The sequence below is a fragment of the Vollenhovia emeryi genome, unplaced genomic scaffold, assembly GCF_000949405.1.
Source record: "Vollenhovia emeryi isolate VEMERY1.0 unplaced genomic scaffold, V.emery_V1.0 DF939120.1, whole genome shotgun sequence".
Lineage (NCBI taxonomy): Eukaryota > Metazoa > Arthropoda > Insecta > Hymenoptera > Formicidae > Vollenhovia > Vollenhovia emeryi.
Genome location: NW_011967246.1, coordinates 2,430,250 through 2,450,340, shown reverse-complemented (window position 1 = coordinate 2,450,340; position 20,091 = coordinate 2,430,250). Strand labels below are relative to the sequence as shown.

Below are 20,091 nucleotides of genomic sequence, written 5' to 3'. Positions count from 1 at the left end.
ACCACGGAGCTTCTGTTTCTCCGGAATAAACTTTCCGTCACTTTCCGCGACCGATATATTTCCCGGGTCGACGCTGCTCGGATGCCGCAACTGAACGCCGCGCCGGATGGAACTTTATTCGAAGAACATTCCGGGCGCGTCAGCTGGCTGCGTTAACTGCGACCGCACGGTCGACCGACGACGTGATATAATCTCGATCAGCTCTAGGATGGAAGTGCAACTAATTCGATATATATATTTAAAAACACGCGAGATCGCGGGTTCACGAGTCGATGAAGACACTGGTGAATATTCAAATCAAGTTGAGATCATGTGCAAATCAACGATCAAGTTGATATTTACAAGATTTCATCTGGAAAATAGATTCTATAGATGTCCACGATCTAGTTATATTTCAATCGATATCGTGTTGAAGTCGAATCAATGAGTGCGTTCCGGCAAGACTGCTACTATCCTATACAGTACACAAATGTTAACTCAACATCTAAGAAACGTTCCATTACAACATTGCAGTATTGCATCAATGTTACGAAATGTAGATTCAACATTGAAAAGATATTCATAAAACGTCTAATGTCCGCTGAATTGTAATGTCTTGTAAACGTTACAATTCAACATTCAGAGAACATTGTTAAATTATATTGAGTTAACATTGGTCGCGTTTAGCAGAATCTTTTTTACAACTGTTGAAAGTGCTGAAATTGAATTATTCCACTAAAATAATAATCCAATCTTAAGTCAGAAAATTTCTGACCGTTGCAAAAATATTATAACACACACTTCATAATTATACATTTTGTAAGTATCTATTTGAGTGTCAAAAAATAATAATTTGTTCAAGATTATTTTAACGCTGCAGCAATATAAAGAATGTACAAACATTAACCTAGATTCAACGTAGAAAAGATATTTATACTTCAACATTCAACATTGCAACGTTTCAGCAATATTATTTTAACTTTCTGCGCTGTATGGGTATAGTGCTACTATAGCGCTACGGTAGCGCTACACGAGCGGCAAAACTTTCCACTGCAACTGTAGCGGAACTTCTTCCTCTTCATTGTGGCTTTCATCTCATGAATCATCGAACAATATGTCATTCATGAGCCAATCTTCAATATTTTCCATTCTATTCGTTTCAATTAATTGGTAAACGCGACTCTTACAACTAAAATACAATTTTGAGGTTATGCACGCTAATGTAAGTATGGCGCCGCTACAATTGTAGCAGAACAGCTGTAGCGCTACGGTAACAGCGTCTCGCCGGAACGCACACAATATCTCCATTCATCGACTCGACTTGAATATAATATCTACCGTATATCAACTAAATCATCAATTGGTCGACACTGATGCGATATCTTCTATACATGAAATTGATATGTGTACATCTATAGATGTTAAATATACGTCGACAAAGAAGAACCTAGTCGTCATGAAACGAAATGGTCCGGAAAATCATGATCGATATCGATTTGATCATCGACTCGTGAACGCGGGATGTGCGACAGATTAAACGATCAACCCTGCGACGATACCATTAATGGGAAGAAAAGGGGACATTAGTACGCGAATGGGTCTGCACGAGATTAAAACTGAATTTAGGACTGGGGGCAGCTTTGATTTAGCTGCTGTGCAAAATATTTACGTGAAATTAATATCGTGAATTAAATTCGCGAGTCGGACGCGCCGCTTCAGCATAATGGCGAGAAAATGTATCAGCTCAATCGACCACGCGATCGATATTTCCCTCTCGCCCAACGACGGCACGTCGAGCTTAGTTATAACTTATCGGGTCTATCATACACGCACACGGATACGCGACGGTCTCGTGGCCCGTAGTCGAGGATCGACGACCCTCGGGCTCGTAAATTCGGCGTCCTGAGATGCAAATGGAACGCCGGGCGAAACTGCGGGCGTCTCCACCCTCGCCCGGCTACGAATTCCGCGTGGCCCGGGCCGCATAATTCAGAGATACTTGAGTGGCTTTTTCGTCTCTCGCGAAAGGCGAAAATCGATTATTGTCATAGCCGATTCCGTTAGCGTTAGACGGCGGGCACGTTTGAGGGAAATATTTATTCGGCGCGAAACTTTTGCTCGCGGGTCAATTGGAGGCGAGCGCGAAGACCCCCGCGGCGAGAAAAGTTGAGGTCTTGCCCGAGAGAGTCGTGCACAATTTACAATAACAGACTTGTAACATCGTTCTCGCCCGCGCAATTGATTTTTCTCGCCGTAGTATCCTTCGCCGAGGTAAAAATAAACCTTACACGAACTTTTACACGTTCTGGCAACGATACAGAATGACCGCTTTGCAACTTTGAGATGGATCGAGTTTAAAATACGTATTTTTAATTCGGCATCTCGATGCTCTAATAGCAAAAAATAATATTTCAGTATAAAATATGAGATTGCAATATACATGTACCATATACGTGTTCGCGATTGAAAGAAAATTGCATTCGGAAAGTGACGTAAAGTTTCAGGCAGGTCCGAGTGCACATCCGTGGCTTACGAGATATATCCGCACGACGCGGTACGTATAAATGTGTACACACACATCTCGGAAGTTTGCGCGAGCGATGATAAGTACGACGAACCTCAAGATATTTGTTCTCTTCGGGGAAGAAGCGATACCGCACCCGGCGACCAGAAACCGAGCGGACTTCCGCGGGGTAGTTTCGCCGGTCAGCCCGGACCGGACACGAAAACACACTGGTTCTTGCCTCCGCGACAGTCAGCTGCGTTCGCCAATAGATCTCCACGGGGAAAAGATACGCTAATTCCGCTGTCGCGAGCGTGCTCGCATATAAGAGAGATCACTCGTCCTCGTTGGGACGCGCTAGAACGATTCGTTCGTCCTTCGGAATGTCGCTCGCCCTCGAGGAGAGTCCGCACGCCGCGTCTAGCTTACACGTCCCCCCGAATTAACTCGTCGCCTCGAATGCGCGCCCCGTCGTTCGCAATTGTTGCCGCGCGTGAGTCTCTCGTCTCACCCTGGCGAGACGGCGGGACACGAGGTTGGTCTGAGGAAACGCGAGAGCGAAGCTCCCTTACGCGCGGTTGCTGCTCACGGTGCCGCTCATCGTCCTTCCTCCCGTCCCCCCGCGCACTTTTCCACCCCGACGAGCCGATCGCACCGCGGAAAGAAGATCGAGCTGATTTATAGAGTCTGGCAGGTGATGGTTAGCGCGGATGGTGCGGCCGGCGCCCACTCCTTCATCCCTGGTCTCTCAACCCTCGCGCCACCCTCGTCGTTGCCCCGATCCCGCTTGGGTGAAACTATCGGCCGTTACTCTTTTACTGCAGCGCCTCGTGATCGACCAGTCACCTTGCGAAGGAGCCGGCGTGCAGGAGCAACAGGAGCAACGCGAGCGTCCTCGTGGCCGCGCCGCTGTTGCTGGAGTTGCCGTGCTGCATAGCCGCCGGATGCTCCCCTGAAACCCAAGAAAGCCGCATACACATAAATTATTTTGCTGACGGGGACTAGGCGGTCAGGGATGCGGCGAATGGAAAATTTACATCGCCGCCTGTGCTTCCCGTTCTCTCCCCCTCTTTCTATTTTCGCTTTTGCCTTCTCAAGAAACTTGTGTGCATGCGAAATATACGGCATGGTCCCCGGACCAATTCGTGCCTCATTTTTGTCGTAAATTCCGTAACGAATTTGAAATCGACGTCCCTGTAACATTGGGTGCTTCGACAAAGAAAAAAACCGCGAGGAATAATAGTGGGATTAATTAAACGACGAGCCAATTTAATCGCGTCCAATATGTGTAATGTATTCACTTTATTGCTAGAAGCACTTCAGAATAAATTTCTGCGTATGTATGCGTGCAATAATCAAAGCAGTACTAAATGTTTATTAGAATAATCACGAATAATTAATCATTATTGTGCAAAATTAGGAGCTCATTAGATTGCGCATTAATTACGTTATGATTGTGAACAATAAATGTTTGGGTGTGGCGCGACGAGTAAATGTGGAATTTCGCCGCATGTTTTCGATGCTCCTGCGCTACAGTTCGTAACGAGCGAAATGATAGCGTGTCGTTGATTGATTTAATAAACAATATAAAATTTGCCACCGGTTTATATCGACATCAGAATAAACTCATCGCTCACGAATTAATTAATTCAGGAGCCGCAGCGTCATTTTAATCGCTCGAGTTAAAACGCGGATAAATAAAATAACGACAGCGCGGGTGGAAAAAAAAGCACGGGCAAAAAGGCACTAGTATCTTTATCGAACGATCGTGTGTGCTTTAACAGATATGAGGCTTTTCCGAAATGTTCGTGCACGCGGGAAACGGAGTCAGATCCCCCGCCGTGTATCGATTTCAGATAAATCAAATATTTAAGCGGACATTACGTTAGATATTGCAATAGCGCTACTGTTTGTCCCCGATCTCGCTCGCAACAAACGGCGAGATTCCCGAGAAACTGAGATTCCGTCCAAATGTTGACGCCAGCGGCGTTTCCGCGTCGCGCGTTTCTCAAGAGTTTGCCGTAACTGGCGCATTGATACTACGAGGTGCATTCGATATAGCGCGGCGCAAACGCGTAAACGTAAGCCGCGCATACACGACACGTTAGAACTAACTTCCAATCTCTCGCCGGACTGGTATAGATACCTGCGGATCCTCGGAGAACCTTAAGCGAGAACCCTCAGGTGCCGTATCGGTAATCACTTACTGGTAGCTCGAACTTGCCGTCGAACTACAAGAGTTCTTCCCGTAGTTCTTACGCGGGGACGAACCTAAGTGCCTTATTCGAGTACAATGCTGAAGTTATTATTAATGCAACATGTTGCGCGCCGCGCCGCTATCGCGAAAGTTCATTATCGCGACGTACGTTTCCAAGTATGCGTGGATACTTAAGTGCATTATTTATGCAGTTTCTTAGTAATATTAAATTGCAACCGCGGATTTCTCCCCATTGCACGCAGGAGCGGCCGGTTATGCCGCCGCGACGAGTTTCCTTACTAAGGTTTGCGCTAGTAAACTCAAAGCCTATTTTAATAAAACATAGTGCAACATCAGCGCGCCCGATTTATTTGGTTTCCTTTTCTTATTCTCTTGCGATAAGTTTTACGCGTAACAAATAGTTAACTGATGAGAAACACGGCATCGCGGAAAAGAGACCTCAACCGGAGTGATTCTGCACTTTTTGCACCTTTCGCGCCTAGAACTGTCAATTCATGAAAACATTTGTGTAATATGCAAATTGTGTGGCTTTTACGTACAAACCGACAGTGTTCCGCTGTTCGAACTAAACCAGAGAATAGCATGGGGTCATTGAAATTTCGTTTAAAAGCATAACAAAAAATCTATTCACTCGAATAAGTTATAGGTTAGCTCTACAACTGATGTAACTTTTAAACTCAATTTTAATGGTACCATGCTGTTTTCTAATTTAGTCTGAATATAGTGGAACACTGTGTGTCGATCTGTACACATAATTTGTATATTACACAAATGTTTCCATGAATTGACGGTTCTAGGAACAAAAGGTGCGAAAAGTGCAGAATCACTCCAGCATTTCCCTAACGACATTCACGCCGGTAACGACTCTTTCTTAGAAGGAGATCTGACGATAATCTTTACGCGTAACAAATAGTTAAAAAGGTTAACTGACGAGAATCACGGCATCGCGGAAAAGAGACCTCGACTGTTCGATACCAATTGACATTCGTGCCGGTAACATCTCTTTTTTTCAGAAAGGGATATTTCGCGCCGACTGCTCGGAGGAGGGAAATTGTAAGGAATAACGTGGAAGTCGATGCAGATACTTGAACAATTAAATTGTTAATAAATTAGTTAATTAAAAATAATGTTCTCAAGCTACTTCTTTTTATTCGCTTAACTCGTACATGGGGTGTAATGCATATCGTTCGGAACATAAGTATCCCAGCTGCATTTCCCAGAGCCTGATTTTTCACGATCGGTAACAACATGAATAAAACACCACTGACGAATACACCGGGTATGAAAGCAACAGCTCGTGGTTTCCCTTGAACAAATTCCCCGGGAGAAATTTGTAACCGTCTATGCAACAGCCCGTTCGACGCTGATCGAGCCTGAGGGGGCGCGCCGAAACTTGACCGGAGATTGATGCGGGAACATCGCGCCGGTAAAGATCAACGAAAAGGATCAAACGGCGCTCGGGCTCGAAGGGGTCGAATTTCTTTCACCCCCTACCCCCATGCAGGGCATCTACCTATACAACCTTTCTCCCTGCGCTCATCCAGCCGAGGGGGATGGATTTCTGCTGCAGAACGTGTTTTTTTTTCCCCTCCACCGACGTCCGTCTGGAGGCGCGAGCTAATTTACGACTCGCAATTCGACGAACGACCGCGCGGCCGCAAGAAGCGCTCATTTTTCAGCGAAAACGAGCATCAGCGTCTCGGGGAAAAAAAGAACGGGGAAGTGGCAGAGGGGGAGGGGAGAGAAAGAGCGAGTCGCGAAACGACGACCCGCGGAAGTAAATCGACAGCGAGCGCGAGAGGGGATGAAATTGCCCGGGGCTTTTCGTTGGAGGACGACATCGGCGATACACTTCACACCTTCACGAGATGCTGATGTAACGCAACCAGACGTGGCGCTGAGTGCTTGCATAAGTTCAAAATGCACGACGTTATGGCAGTGTTTAGGATTTTAATTTTTTTTTGCGCCAGCCAGAAATGTATAGAATCACATCTATCTTTTCCCTCGGTTGCTTTACAAGTAGGTGATCTTTTTGATCGAGTTCGTAAAAGCACCGTAATAAAATACAAATAATTTTACGATTGCATCAATGGAAGGTACAATATCCGCAACGTTTAACAAAAATCAGTATCGCGTAGTAGCTCGCCAGAATTCTTTGTGCTTATTATAAATGCGACCAAAACGAGATAGTAGATAAATTCAACGTGAACTGGAGTCGCAGCGATGCTTTTATAGTGATGAAAAATTAATTGCAAACGCCCAGAAATGCAGTTACCGTAGTCGCAATAATTTTCATTAATGCCATCGAAAGAGATAATAATTACAATAAAGTAATATTGTCGAAAAATATCGAAGCCCCGTTGTATTTGTCATATCGCGCAATTATATAATGGGGCAAATTCACTTAGCTCCAGCGTTAATAAACCCTTCTGGTACCCGCGCGGTCACGGATTAGAAGACCGAGGCGAGAGACCGTACCTTTAACGAGAAACGCCTTATTATTGGAAGGAACTTGGTGGAGGGAGACTCCTTAAAGTGCAAAAACAAGACGGCCTATTACCTTTATTCATAAGGCGTTAAACTGTCTCGCGTAAAACGCATGCGAAACACCGTCTGGCCGTGTATGTGTATCGCAACTCATTATTCTCTAATGCTTAGCCCGCGCAAACAAAAGAAAGGAACGAAAAGTAAATTGTTAGTCTGAGTGCACCGGATATTATTGCATTTCGTGCACCGCAATTTCGCGCCACTACGAAGTATATTAATGGCGCGTTTTAGTAAAGAAAAGTCCCCTATTATCAGATAGAATCCTAATATGGGATAGCGGGGTTTCTGTTCAATCAATATAGGCATCGTCAGTTGATTCCATCATGAATTTATTTCTGTGGGACTAACGTATAAATAAACAACGGTAGAAATCGACGGATAAGTATGTTTTAAAATTAAACAAAGCCGCGTCGGGAAATGGCGAATCTCCACGGTGGCGTTTCCGAAAGTAGCGTTTTCGCTTTCGAATAGAAAAAAAAATACGGATTATTCAGAGCAGCGCCGGCATTTCGAGCCTAACGTCACGAGAGAGCTCGTTGAGGCCATTAACTACGTAACGCTACGTATCCCTAAGTCCTCGCGAGAACCGACCGCCCTTCAAAATTCCCTTATTGATTATACGGCGGCGGTAATTATTCCAGTATTTTTACAGGTGCCACGCCACCACTGAGTTGCATAACATTGGCCGCGTAATACTGGCCGAGCTCTTGAATCCGAGTGTTAGTAACAACGGATAACCCGGCTGACGTTGATAGATTAACCCGCAGTCGAGGGTAATAGCCGAAGAAGAGAAAATCCCCGATCTCGATACGATGACAACGACGGCCGCGCGCTCGCGAATTCTCGATACGCGAAACCGCCGACTCTTCTGCAGATCGCAGACCGCGCAGACTTCTACACGCTACTAGACTAGTAGAAATCCGCGTTGCAGACATTCGTGCGAATTATGCGCGCCCGCGACGCCGATTTCGAAACTTTTCACTTTGACGTGCGCGCAAGCGAAACGCGGACTCGTTGGGCCGTGAATCGAACGCGCGCAATAGAAATATTATGTATGCCTTCCGGTCACTCGCGCCACTTGGTTTTGGCCTTTGCAGGGCGTGCGCGATTACACTTTACGCAAATAATGTAATAAACAGCATATAGGAGAGCGTCACCGCTGGAAATCCTGTTATTTTTGTCGCGAAATGGGGAACCGCCTTACCCCTCGAGGGCACCGCGACGCGCTGATGCAATTATTCCCGACCACACCAAGCGACATTAAGTTGAATATCCGACGTGCAGCACTGCAGATAGTTAAACATAGTTAAACTTTAACCCTTTCATCCTGTAGTCTCGTTTATAAATTAAAATAGATTATCATTACAAACGGCTGCAATTTACCTCTCGAGTGTTTCTCGAGATATGTTCGGACACATTCGAGGGTATCTACCTCGACCGATTCCCCTCGCAAAACTTCGCCGTGTCCGTCACAAAAGAGCCCCGCGCCAAATGCAGGCCGCTGCCAAATTCATCGCGACTCACGCGAGCGATCATAAAAGTAGAGTTCGGCCGCGCCAGCGTAATCGAGTTTCGCGCCAAGATCCAATCAAATTCGATTAGTCTCAGGATTGGCAATTTACCGACGCTATTTGCGGCCGCATTAGCGCCTCTATGGCGATTGTGTGCCCGGATATCCAAAGGCTAGGCTCAGATGTACGGGACCAATTAGCAAATCAGCTGTCACCAATGTTTACTCGTGACTGATGAAGGCGGCGATACCTCGCGCGGCGGTAGCGCGTGAATCCGACGCAGGATGTACAGGGTGGAGTCGTAAAGGCTGTCCCAACCTTTTACCATAAGAAGTGAATTATCGTCCGCAACTGTAGCTCAGAAAAAAAAATAGATAAAATCTCGTTCTACGTGTCCCAATCATGTAATATCTAATTACATTTCTCGAAAAATAATTAGGTATTACGTGATTGAGACATGTAGAACAAGATTGTATCCATTTTTTCCCGAGTTGGCTACAGTTGCGGTCGGTAATTCATCTCTTATGGTAAAAGATTGGGACAGCCTTTACGACTCACCCTGTATATACGTAATGGCGGGATCAAGCGACCGAAAATCCTCGGCGGATTCGCGCGGAGCCAGCGGAATCCTACATTGTAAGTCAGCCGTTTCAGCGGCGCGCAAGCGAAACGCTGATTTCATTATACGACACTCGCGCTGTACCCTCATACGTGAAGTATGTGGCCGTCAGTTAAATGGATTCGCTCGCGAGCGCGCGAGCGCGCACGGGGACGGACCGGCGCTTATCGCGAATTTGGGGAAAATTGGGGAGAATTTCTGTTAAACTCAACGAGATGTCGATTAGGAGCCACGGCGCTCCGATTCGTGCGACGACGGCTCCGGTCGTTTTACACATTTTTTAACGACACCGGGGATGCATTATAAAATTACGCTGACACGCTAAACCGCAGTTGGCTCCATTTCGCAAGAGCGAGTTTGGGCGCAAACGTACTCGCCGCGCGAATGTAAAAGTTTTATCCCGGCGCCTGTAATTAACATTAAACCACTTTACATTAATGAAAATTGTTTGCGGCGAAATGGGAATTAATTTTCTTCCCTCGAATTATTGCTCGGCATTCCGCGTAACAAAAAGGGGGCAATCGGAACGCGCGCTCGTGCCACGAGAAACGTCATTGGTTACCCCGGTTGCAGCAACACGCGCAAATCTCCGCGAAACAAAACCGGGTAGTTTCGGCCAGTGCTTAATAAACCGCGAGTTATTCGCCTCTCGGGCCGAGGTAGTGTTCGCTTTTTAAAAATGTTTCCGCGACTCTCCAAGTGTGGGCTGCGCGCGGCCGCTTAAATCACGGCCGAACTTCCGGGAGTACGCCTGGGACACGCTCTATCCTTTTGTTCTTAAAAGTAAAATCATAGTATAGGCATAGTATAACTGGTATGCCCACTCTCGGTCTGCCCTTTGATCTTTTCGGTTTTGATAATGTGGTATTCCGCCATTACTTTGGTGTATGAAATCCTCTCACACTGTCACACTACCACATGTACAACATCCGTCTCATTGGCCACACCAAGATAATGGCGGATGTGGAGAGAAGATCGGCGCAAAGCAAAACAAATGACAGAGTGGGCACACTAGTTATACTATGGTATAGGTCCTATAGTAGATCCACTCCGTTTGTTTGGTTTTGCGTCGATCCCTTCTGCGCACCCGACATTGTTTTGGTCAGACCAATGAGGACAAAGTTGCATGTGTGGTAGCGTAGCTTTGATAAGTACACGCCGCTGGATTCTGGCCAAGAACATGGCGGAATTCACCACCATAGTACAAGTAGTATGCCCACTCTGTCATTCGTTTTGTTTTGCGTCGATCCTTTCTGCGCAGCCACCATCATTTTGGTGGAGCCAACGAGACGGATGTTGTATATGCGGTAGTGTGACAGTGCGACAGGATTTTATACCAAAATAATGGCGGAGTACCATGGGATCGAGACCGAAAAGATCAAAGGACCGACAGAGAGTGGGCATATTAGTTATACTATGGTGAAATAAATCCCACCTTTTCGCGATCTCTGCTTGACTACCTGAACACCTGCGTGACTACCCACCGCCCAGTGAGAAATGATTCGTCGATCGATGTCAAAACGATGTCGAATCGACATCGATACCGTCAAATTGACGTCGATTCGACATCGTTTCGACATCGATCGACGAATCATTTCTCACTGGGCGTTCACCGATCAAGATCATCAACGGGCTCTTTCCCTTTTCGTCGATGATAAAGCTCGTCGAAACTGATTTTCCCCGGCGTAATTCCATTAAGGCGGCCTGATTTGCAGCTGCACGCCTGCCAGGAGAAAAGAACAAGAGGCTGGGCACCGTTCTGACATAGCGCAGCTCTGCCGAGGGGGATGAGGGGGTTGCGGCAGCTGCCAAGAATTATTGCGCGTTCTTTACGCGACATTAGCGGGTGGGCATCCGGGCCCGACGACGAATAGGCGGCGCGCTAATACAATGTAACCACGAGCGTACATTGCGTCACGAACGAGCTTGTAACGCCCGCTTGTAACCTCCTCCGGGCTATTCATCTCGAAAGGAGGAAGCGCCGCGAGGGTCCAGGAAAGAGGAAAACCCGACCACGGCGGTGCGCCGTTAACTTCGTCCTCGCGGCAGCCTCTTGAATGAGGTATGCACGTATGCTCGCCCGCTGTATCTCGCGAGTACGGATCTACGCGAAGAGTAAATGCGAAACTCGGGCTTTCGAAGAGCTTTCCCACTCGCCCGTGATGGAATTAAAGTATTGAAGCGCCGAACTCGTCCGACAGTTAATAAATTACGAATGCGAAAATGTAATTTCTATTAATTAGAAATTAAAGAGGCCGTTTAGGACCGGGCATAGGTGTAAGTAGCCAGTTAAATTAAATTATTTAAGTGAATTCATATACCGTATTCTTTTCCAACTTATCCTGTGCGCCAGTTACATACTAGTCTTAAAACACAGGTTAATCCCCGTAAGTGGAAGTGTTATCGTCAGTGAATTCACGTTTATAAATTATTTTAATAATGCTACACAGTAGCATCTAATATGATAACCCCCTTCCCCCCTTAATAAAAATCTTATTGCGAAAAAGACGCCCGCACGGATTGAGGGAGGTCCCAGGTTCAAATCCTGGCTGGGGTAATATTAACATTAAATTAATAGGCCATCCACATCCTGCCTTGACTCGCATTGGCCATTCTTGTTTCTTGTTTAGATTAAATTAATAATTTCTGTTCTCATCTTGCGAATTAAATGAGATTGATTTATCATTGTTAGGATGTTCAGTATTTTCCCAAAAGTCGTGGTAGCCGCGTGCGCGTGCGGGGTTGCGAGCAACGACACAAGTGTCGCGAACGAGAGAAACAGGAAAGTGGCAAGTTGTTGCCAAGCGAAAAGAAGTGTATCGTAGCTTGCGAGGAGTCTTTCGCGAGTCATCGCGAGTTGCGGAGAGTCATCGCGAGTTACAGCGTATCGTTGCGAGTCATTGCGAGTTATTGTGTATTGCTGCGTGTCGGGAGATAATGAGATCTGCGAGCAGCGACTCGAATTTGGCGATCGGCCATGAGCGTCGCGAACAAGAGAAACAGGAGAGTCGCTTGCGAAAAGGAAAGTCTTTCGCGAGTCATCGCGAGTTGCGGTGAGTCATTGCGAGTTGCGGAGGGTCATCGTAAGTTACCGCGAGTTATTGTGTATTGCTGCGTGTCGGGGGATAGTGAGATCTGCGAGCCTGCGAAGGATTTGAACTAAAATTCCTTTTGATATTTCGTTACAAAATCTCTGTGTGATTCAATGGACAGATCCTATGCCATATAGAGATAAAAGTAATATACATTTAAACTTGTAGGTATATTCGTACGTTTAGAACAAATCTCCTCTCGATGTGTCATGACGCACGCACCAACATCACTTTATTCTATAAGTTAAGCATTTTCCATTAAAATTAAAATATTCCTTTTTCAGTAATAAATATGATTATCGTTGTATCGATACTATTTTGTGATAGATCAAAGTGTAACAGTATTGGATCCGAAAATACTTTCTATAGGTGTAATGTATAATTAATATAGAAAGCGGAAATGTGGAATTTTCATTCAGACGTCACAACGATGAAACATTTCCCTATCTTGAACAAGAAAAACTCAATTAGGTAGCCGTCACAGGAGACGTGACGTTTCCGTTGATTATAAAAACTGATATTTTTCACGATTTAATACGCCAACGGGAACTGGCTGAGACTCGGCCGACGGTACGTTACGTCGAGAACGAATGTAAGTCACGGATCAGTGATCCTTTCAGAGAAATGATTACCCTGCGAAGTGCAGTTTGTTCGGGCGGGGCAGTAGAGCCCGCGTACGTGAACGCAATCCGGCGCTTTCTCCTTGTCTAGCACCGAAGGCGCGGGAGCCCTGGGCCCGGGTTTCCTCGACTGCCGTTACGACACACGGTGGAAGCTCATTGCTACAGTTAACGCAAAGAATTCTCGGAACTGCGCGTGCAATTAGTTTCCACCCCGCGAATCGATCGCGGCACGTAAAGCCGGTGCCGGGGTGATTCGCGTGAGTTACAGGGCGAATCCCCGAGAAACGCACGCGTGATCTTGAAAAATTGCCCACCGTAACGTATCATCAGTTAAATGGAAGTTTTTCGCAAGTCTATCTTGCCGGATTTTGCGCGAATCTTCAAGAATAATCCCGATATATTTCTTTTTTTCTCTCTTCTAAGATCCAGGGAAGTCCTCTTATGCAATTCCAGGAATGAAACTCCGACCTGCACGAAACGTAAAAATAATTCCGTGTAACAGTGGACTTTAGAATGGGAATAGACGAGTGCAAGAGAATGGGGGGGAAAAAAACCAAAGAAACGTCTCTAAATCCCGACATAATCGTTCGAGCATTAATTGCAAGCGATCAAGGAATGCCTGTACATTGCGTGTACATGAAATTGTACGGAAGGCAACTGAAATAGGCGGATGTCACAGACGTCATGTTTTCGCGACGAGAAGCGCAGAGAGACTATCGCAAATTGACGGAACAACGCTATTAATATCTTTCGTAACAAGCCGTGCAATTTGTCCTGGAAATGGTGGCAGTTGCTTAAATTCGCAATTAAGTTAAGATTGGATAAATCGCAATTGACAGGCGAATAATAGAATATCCCCCTCCCCCCCATTCCCGTCCTCGTTCTTATTTTACCTTCAAACGTGCCGATGACATTTCCGGGGAGGATTTTGAGAGAAAATTCACCTCCCGCACCTCGTGCAAATCGTGACAAATGTGGCTGCATCTGGCGGAATTCTTTTTGTTCGCCGCGATGTAATGGAACGAAGATCTAATTTCGCGCATTGCGCCACGAGTGGACGTAGATAGATCCGATTGGGCGACTTAGCGCAAACCGCAAATGGCCGGAGCGATCAATCTCCATCGAACCTATTTCGACCGGATCGTCTGGCGCTTCGTCCGGTGACGTTAAAGTTTGATTACTCAACTATGAATAGTCGAATGACACGAATACCTGGGGGACATCAGCAAAAAGCGTGCCTGAAAACACGCCCGTTCTGATCCGATAAAAGCCTCCTTTCGATATTCTTCTCGCCGTGTAAATTTTTTTTCCCCGCTCGTCCCCCGCTCCGCCTCCCGGGCAATATATGTTGCGTTATGCGCAAAAGCGAGCCGTCTGTAGCTCGGGTTCGGGTATGGATTTCAGAGCATCTGTCGACGTATCGCATTCACAGTTATCGAATGACACAATGCACATACGCGTAATTTGAGCTATTGCGGTATGGTCAAAACAGCAAGCGCGTTTCATGGATAACGCTGGACGGCGGACGCCGAACGTTTGCTAGATTGATGGACAGTCAGATACATCGTTATGTTAACAAATCGAACAGCGACAATTATGTACACTTATGACACGTCCGTTTATCCTTGACTTTCGATCAACGAGTTTGCCCTTTTCGCGCCCGACGACTCTGTCCTTCGCCGAAGAAGATCCCTACGATTTCGGTTAAATATTTGCAAATTAAAAAATCGGATACCACACGTTTACAGAACGGACGTGCAAAGTTAATTAATACACATGATTCGAATCTCTCACGTCGTATTTTCATTTCGTTGAATATTAATTTCATTGGATAGAGTTTCTCGTTCCCGTTGACGCACCATTCGCGAAGCCGGTTATCAAATAGCCATTTGAATCCGCGATACACGTAGGAGCTCGGTGCCGCTTGGTCGATCATAACGACTCAGCGATCATAGGCGTAAATCGTTTGGCGAGCGAAGAATGGACAAGGAGGGGAGGAAGTTACGTCGACAAAGGGCGAGACGGCCGGAAGAAAAATTTCCACGCCGGGAAAACTCGCGGCGACGGCGACGGCGGGCGAGCGGATTAAAACTTCCTCATCGGCATCGGGATAATTGGTTTAGTTATCGGATCCCCGCCAACTGTATCGCTGGCCGATGCCTCGGCGGGTATCGACGTCGCTCTCTATACCTCTCCGCGTTTTCCACTTTGTGTCTCCTCCACCCTGCTCCTTTAATCTCGCGTAGTCGCTCCGCTCCGTTCCGATCCGCTCCGTTCCGCTTCGCGCAGTCCCGCCGTAACTCACGCTCGAAATCATCCACCCGACTTTTCCCCCTCCGGCACGATGTTTCCTTTGACCCGCTCGCGCAGATGACGGACATACTTCACAACGACGACTCTCCGCGTGACTACGCAGGCGTAAAAATACGGGATGCGCATTGTTTTGGCCAGTAACCCTCGCCCAACGAGCCTGCTCCTGTAAAACGCGCTGCTCTAAATGCAAATGAGCATCTGGCGATTCTCAGACGCACTCTGCATGTAATAATATAACTGAGGACGGAGGGAGCGATGTATGTTATACAAATATATATTTAATTTACATAGAAATTTATACAAACGTTTACGTTATCAGTAATTTTGAGAACGCAATAAATCGCAATGCCGATTTTAACGTTTTGTTTAAAATGTTTTCCCTTGAAAGTAAGGAATTCGTTACGAAGGCGTAAAAAAAGAAAGGACTTTAGGAAAGTTGTGGAGAGAAAAAGACAAGGAGATGTAGACAAAAGAAGAATAAAGGGAAAGCGAATAAAGAAGAAAATTATTTCAAGAGATGCAATGGTGTGGAAGGAAGAAATATTAATGTTTAAGTTAGAAGATGTTTATAGACAGTTTAATGTATAATGTGAGGATGTGTGGCTAGGAACAATGATTGTAAACCACGTCCTTTCTTGGCTCTAAGCTGAAGTGAACGATTTATATAACAAGGATTCATCGCGAGGGATATTAATATGAATTGAGGACGAAAATTTGAGAAATACATTTACATAGGTGTTGCATAAAAGTCGCATAAAAGTAACAACTTTGAAAAAATCTCATTCTGAAGTCGAGCCTGTTAAATCGCGAGAACGAATAATCAAGAATCAAGTGCTGCTCGTTAAAGCGGTGAAATTTTCCCCGACAATAGGAATGAATGGGCGCCATATAGCCGTGAAACGAAAAAGTGGCTGGTGCGTTAATGCGAGTGAGAATACTGTTGTTAATTGGCAAAGTATCGGCGTGCCCGAAACATTTATTGGCCGCCGTATAATGCAACGTCAAACTGCGATACCTAGCCGTAATTTGACGGCAGTTACCGGCCGTCGTTTTCCCCACGCGTCCGTTTTGCGCGCGATGGTCCGTTTCCATTTACCTTTATCCCTTTTAATATCGCCGCTTCCGTGTCCAACAGCTGGTGTTAAGCAGATCAACGTTGCTGTCGCTGGAGTTAACGGCGAAATGCGCCGCACGTGACTATCGCGCCGGGATAACCGTCGCTTTGATATTCACCGCATTTTCCCTCTTTAAAATTCCGGCGGTACTATCCATAAATTAGTTTACTAATTTATTAAATTACTATTCTGCCAAATGCAATAAATTAGTACTGATAGATTGGTTGATTTATATTACGTTATTAGTTTTGCGTTCAATTGGCGTAAATAAATCGTTACGTTTATTAATTTATCAGTTTTGCAATTAAATGAACTACGGTACTGGTTTGTGGAAACACGGGTAATTCTAAAAAAAACAAAACAAAAGGTATAAAATAACGCGTTGTACTATTGATACCAGAAAGCAATGTCCGAGTAGAAAGACGGCAAGAGAGTGGATAGGGCGGACGGAACTGGCTTCCTGTCTTTCGTGTCACGATTGTCGCGCAGGATCCATTTCTCGACGGCAAAATACGGTGACCGATTTCGCGTTATCGCACACCGTGTCGCCGCATTTACGTGGCCTTAATTATGCGAGCGTATCTGCCGACACCGGCGCGCGGTCATTTATTGCTTTCAACGCGCCGTAAGCAACGACCGCTTCATCGCGGGTGCACCGGTAACATGTTTTTGATAAGCCGGCGGAGTAAAATAAATGTAAGGCAAGTATCGGTGCCGTCTGGCAACGAGACCGCGCCCGATTTCCATAATTCTTTTCCTCACGGAAACAACGCTCCCGCCAAGTTTTTCAAACGTACTACTCCAAGTTCCCTCCGTTCTTAATGTTTTTTTAAGCTGAACCACTCTCAGACTTTTCATTAATTAAATGTAAAACAACATAAGCAAAATTTTGTTAGGGTAAGCGACCAAATAATCCCGTATTCCCGCACGTTCGCTTTAAGGGGATCCTAAGGCCGTCGGTTTTATTGAATTTTTTCTTCGAAGTAATCTTTTAATTGGCTTTATAGAAATGCAAAACTCTTTTACGGAATTAAAGTACGTAGCAAAATCTAAACTATGCTGGTCGACTTTATATCAAAAACGAAAAAAAAAATATTTTACTAATTTTTGGTACACTCAATAATATTTGCTTGATACAAGAATTCTACATTAAGTATATACAAAATGAGACAGCATACTCTAGGGACAACATATACACGGAAAGAACAATGTAGCTGCTGTAGCTAAAACTTAGCAAAATAGGGACAGCTAATATTTTTAGTTGTGATAGCTCAATATTTTGCTACGACAGCAAACCGTTTGCTGTCGCACCTAATACAATAGGCACAGTAGCAAAATATTGAGCTATCACAACTAAAATATTAGCTGTCCCTATTTTGCTAAGTTTTAGCTACAGCAGCTACATTGTTTTTTCCGTGTAAGAACAGTATCGTGCAATTAGAACTAAGATTAATAGCTTAGAAAAAAAGATTACTTCTAATAGACGCAAGTCCAGAAATCCAAGTCTAGAAGAAGAGAAAAAAGAGCAGTATGGCTTGCAGAAATAGTTGCAGACTTTTTCGAGAGGGGTCGCTGCCAAACATCTGTCAAATTGTCAGTAAAGCCACGGTGTTGACGTTGCTAGAATTCGATCCGAAATCTCGGTCTGAGCAACGTGTGGCTAATAAAATTGCTGCTTTTTCGTAAAAGTTGCAAATTGATTCGCTATAAATTTCTCGGACCGAATTCTAGCATCGTGAACACGAAGTCGATAATTGACGTTTATAATTCCGTCTCCTATCTTATCGACACGGATCGAGTTCGCTAGCGGCTTTAGGATCCCCTTAAAACGAAAAAAATTCTCCAAATTGACGACTCGAATTTTTAAGAGATTCAAAGCCGCTCGTTACGACTTTTATTTCCTTCGTTCACCGTGCAGGGACGACCTCGAGGTGTGCCGGAGGATAGAACTTTATCCCTTTCGAGGCATTATCGAAACGGACGGCGCCATCGAAACGAAGAAAGCATTGTCGTAAGTGTTATCGACAAACGCTTTTTCTGCTTTTCCCCCTTACGGGGGCACCGTCTGCTCCACGAGCGGAATTGCGGCTGCATAAATTTAAATCACCTGTGCCGTGTCTTGAGATCGTTCGATAGAGAGAGCAGGTCGCGACTAATCCTCCCTCGTTCCATAATGCGGTGGCTTTTGATACGGAGACCCCGGGAGCCCGGCCGAAGAGAGACAAGTTAAAATAGTAAAAGTTTCCTAACTGCGTCTGCAATCGTTACGGTGGCGAAATGAGGTAACTTTAATTGGAGCATGTAAATATGCTCTTGGCACTTCGTTTACCGCAGGCGTAATACTTCCAGAATTAATTGCTATTTATTTATATCGACGATTGCGAATTTCACGGCCGACTCCGCTCGTCTCGCCTGATAACGTTGTCGAGAACTAGGCGTGTCGCTCGGATACTGGAAAAATCATCTAGCCGGGAATAATACGATGATTAAAGGGTCGAGTGTGTAAGTAAGGAAAATACCAGGTACACCGGTGAGTGTAATCACCGACAAGGTCTCGATTCGTTGATTCCGACCGGGAGTTTTCATCCATCACTTAACTTATTTCAGTAACGACTATCTCGCACGCAAATCGAGCATAGAACCGCCCTACCTATAATTCGTTGTCCACACTGGCCTCCGCTTAAAATAGAAGGCAGTGTAAGGGCGAGGGGAGATGATAAAAAAAAAAGCGTGTCGAGGAGAGCCGGATGATCGTCGCGATTATCCCGCTTGAGGACGCATCGTATGCCGATCGAAGCGCAATCCGGGATTCCGAGGCTCCTATGGAAAACAAATTGTTTTCCCGTAGCATTATCCGAGTGTAAGCCGCGCTCGCCCCCGTAAAGGCCGAATTCGTGGCAGCGATCCAGGCTGCTAATGAAAAAAGCGTGTTCCCGACAACGCCGACCGTTGCGAAATTGTCGTGTTTCGTTGCCACTCGAAACGAAGAGAAGTAGAAATCGATACCCGGCGTAAAATGTGAGCCGGCAAGTTCAGAAATCGTTGGAAATTTCTTCCAACTCCGATATATTGAACCTAGCGGGCTCAAACAATAACAACTCCGAGTAATAATGATAAGGCCTGAAAGGGGACATAAACGAGGCCGCGCTTTATCGCCGAAACTTCGCATGATACGGCGCGATACAGCCACGAAGCCTGTTTAAGGAGATCGATCTAGGCTTGATCACGTCACCAAACATGGGCCGACATTATTGCAAGTTATTGAATCAAAATTTTGCCACTTGTAGCGCTGGCGTCGCATAAACTGATTAAGGGGATGCTAGAGTGATTCTGCACTTTTGTACCTTTCTAACCTAGAAACTATCAGTTCGCGGAAACACTTGTGTAATATACAAATTAAATGACTTACGTGTACAGATCGAAAGCAGCTTGCTATTCCGACTAAATGAAAGAACAATATGGCATCACTGAAACTAAGTTTGTAGGTCTAATAAGAAATAATAGTGATCAACACACACATACAGTACATGTGGTATGTGTGTTGCTCACTATTATTTTTTATTAGACTTAC

The 20,091-nt window shown here is 45.4% G+C and overlaps 1 protein-coding gene across 3 annotated transcripts in view; it reads right to left on the bottom strand.

Annotated features, from left to right (window-relative positions):
- Positions 1-909: 909 nt before the first annotated feature.
- Positions 910-20,091, bottom strand: part of LOC105570553 (T-lymphocyte activation antigen CD86-like) — a 310,945-nt gene continuing 291,763 nt past the window's right edge. For all 3 annotated transcript variants that reach the window (XM_012027840.1, XM_012027839.1, XM_012027838.1), the window contains exon 7: positions 910-3,434. In XM_012027840.1, coding sequence (XP_011883230.1) covers positions 3,325-3,434 — 110 coding nt within the window. In that variant the 3' untranslated portion in view covers positions 910-3,324. The remainder of the gene's footprint in view (positions 3,435-20,091) is intronic.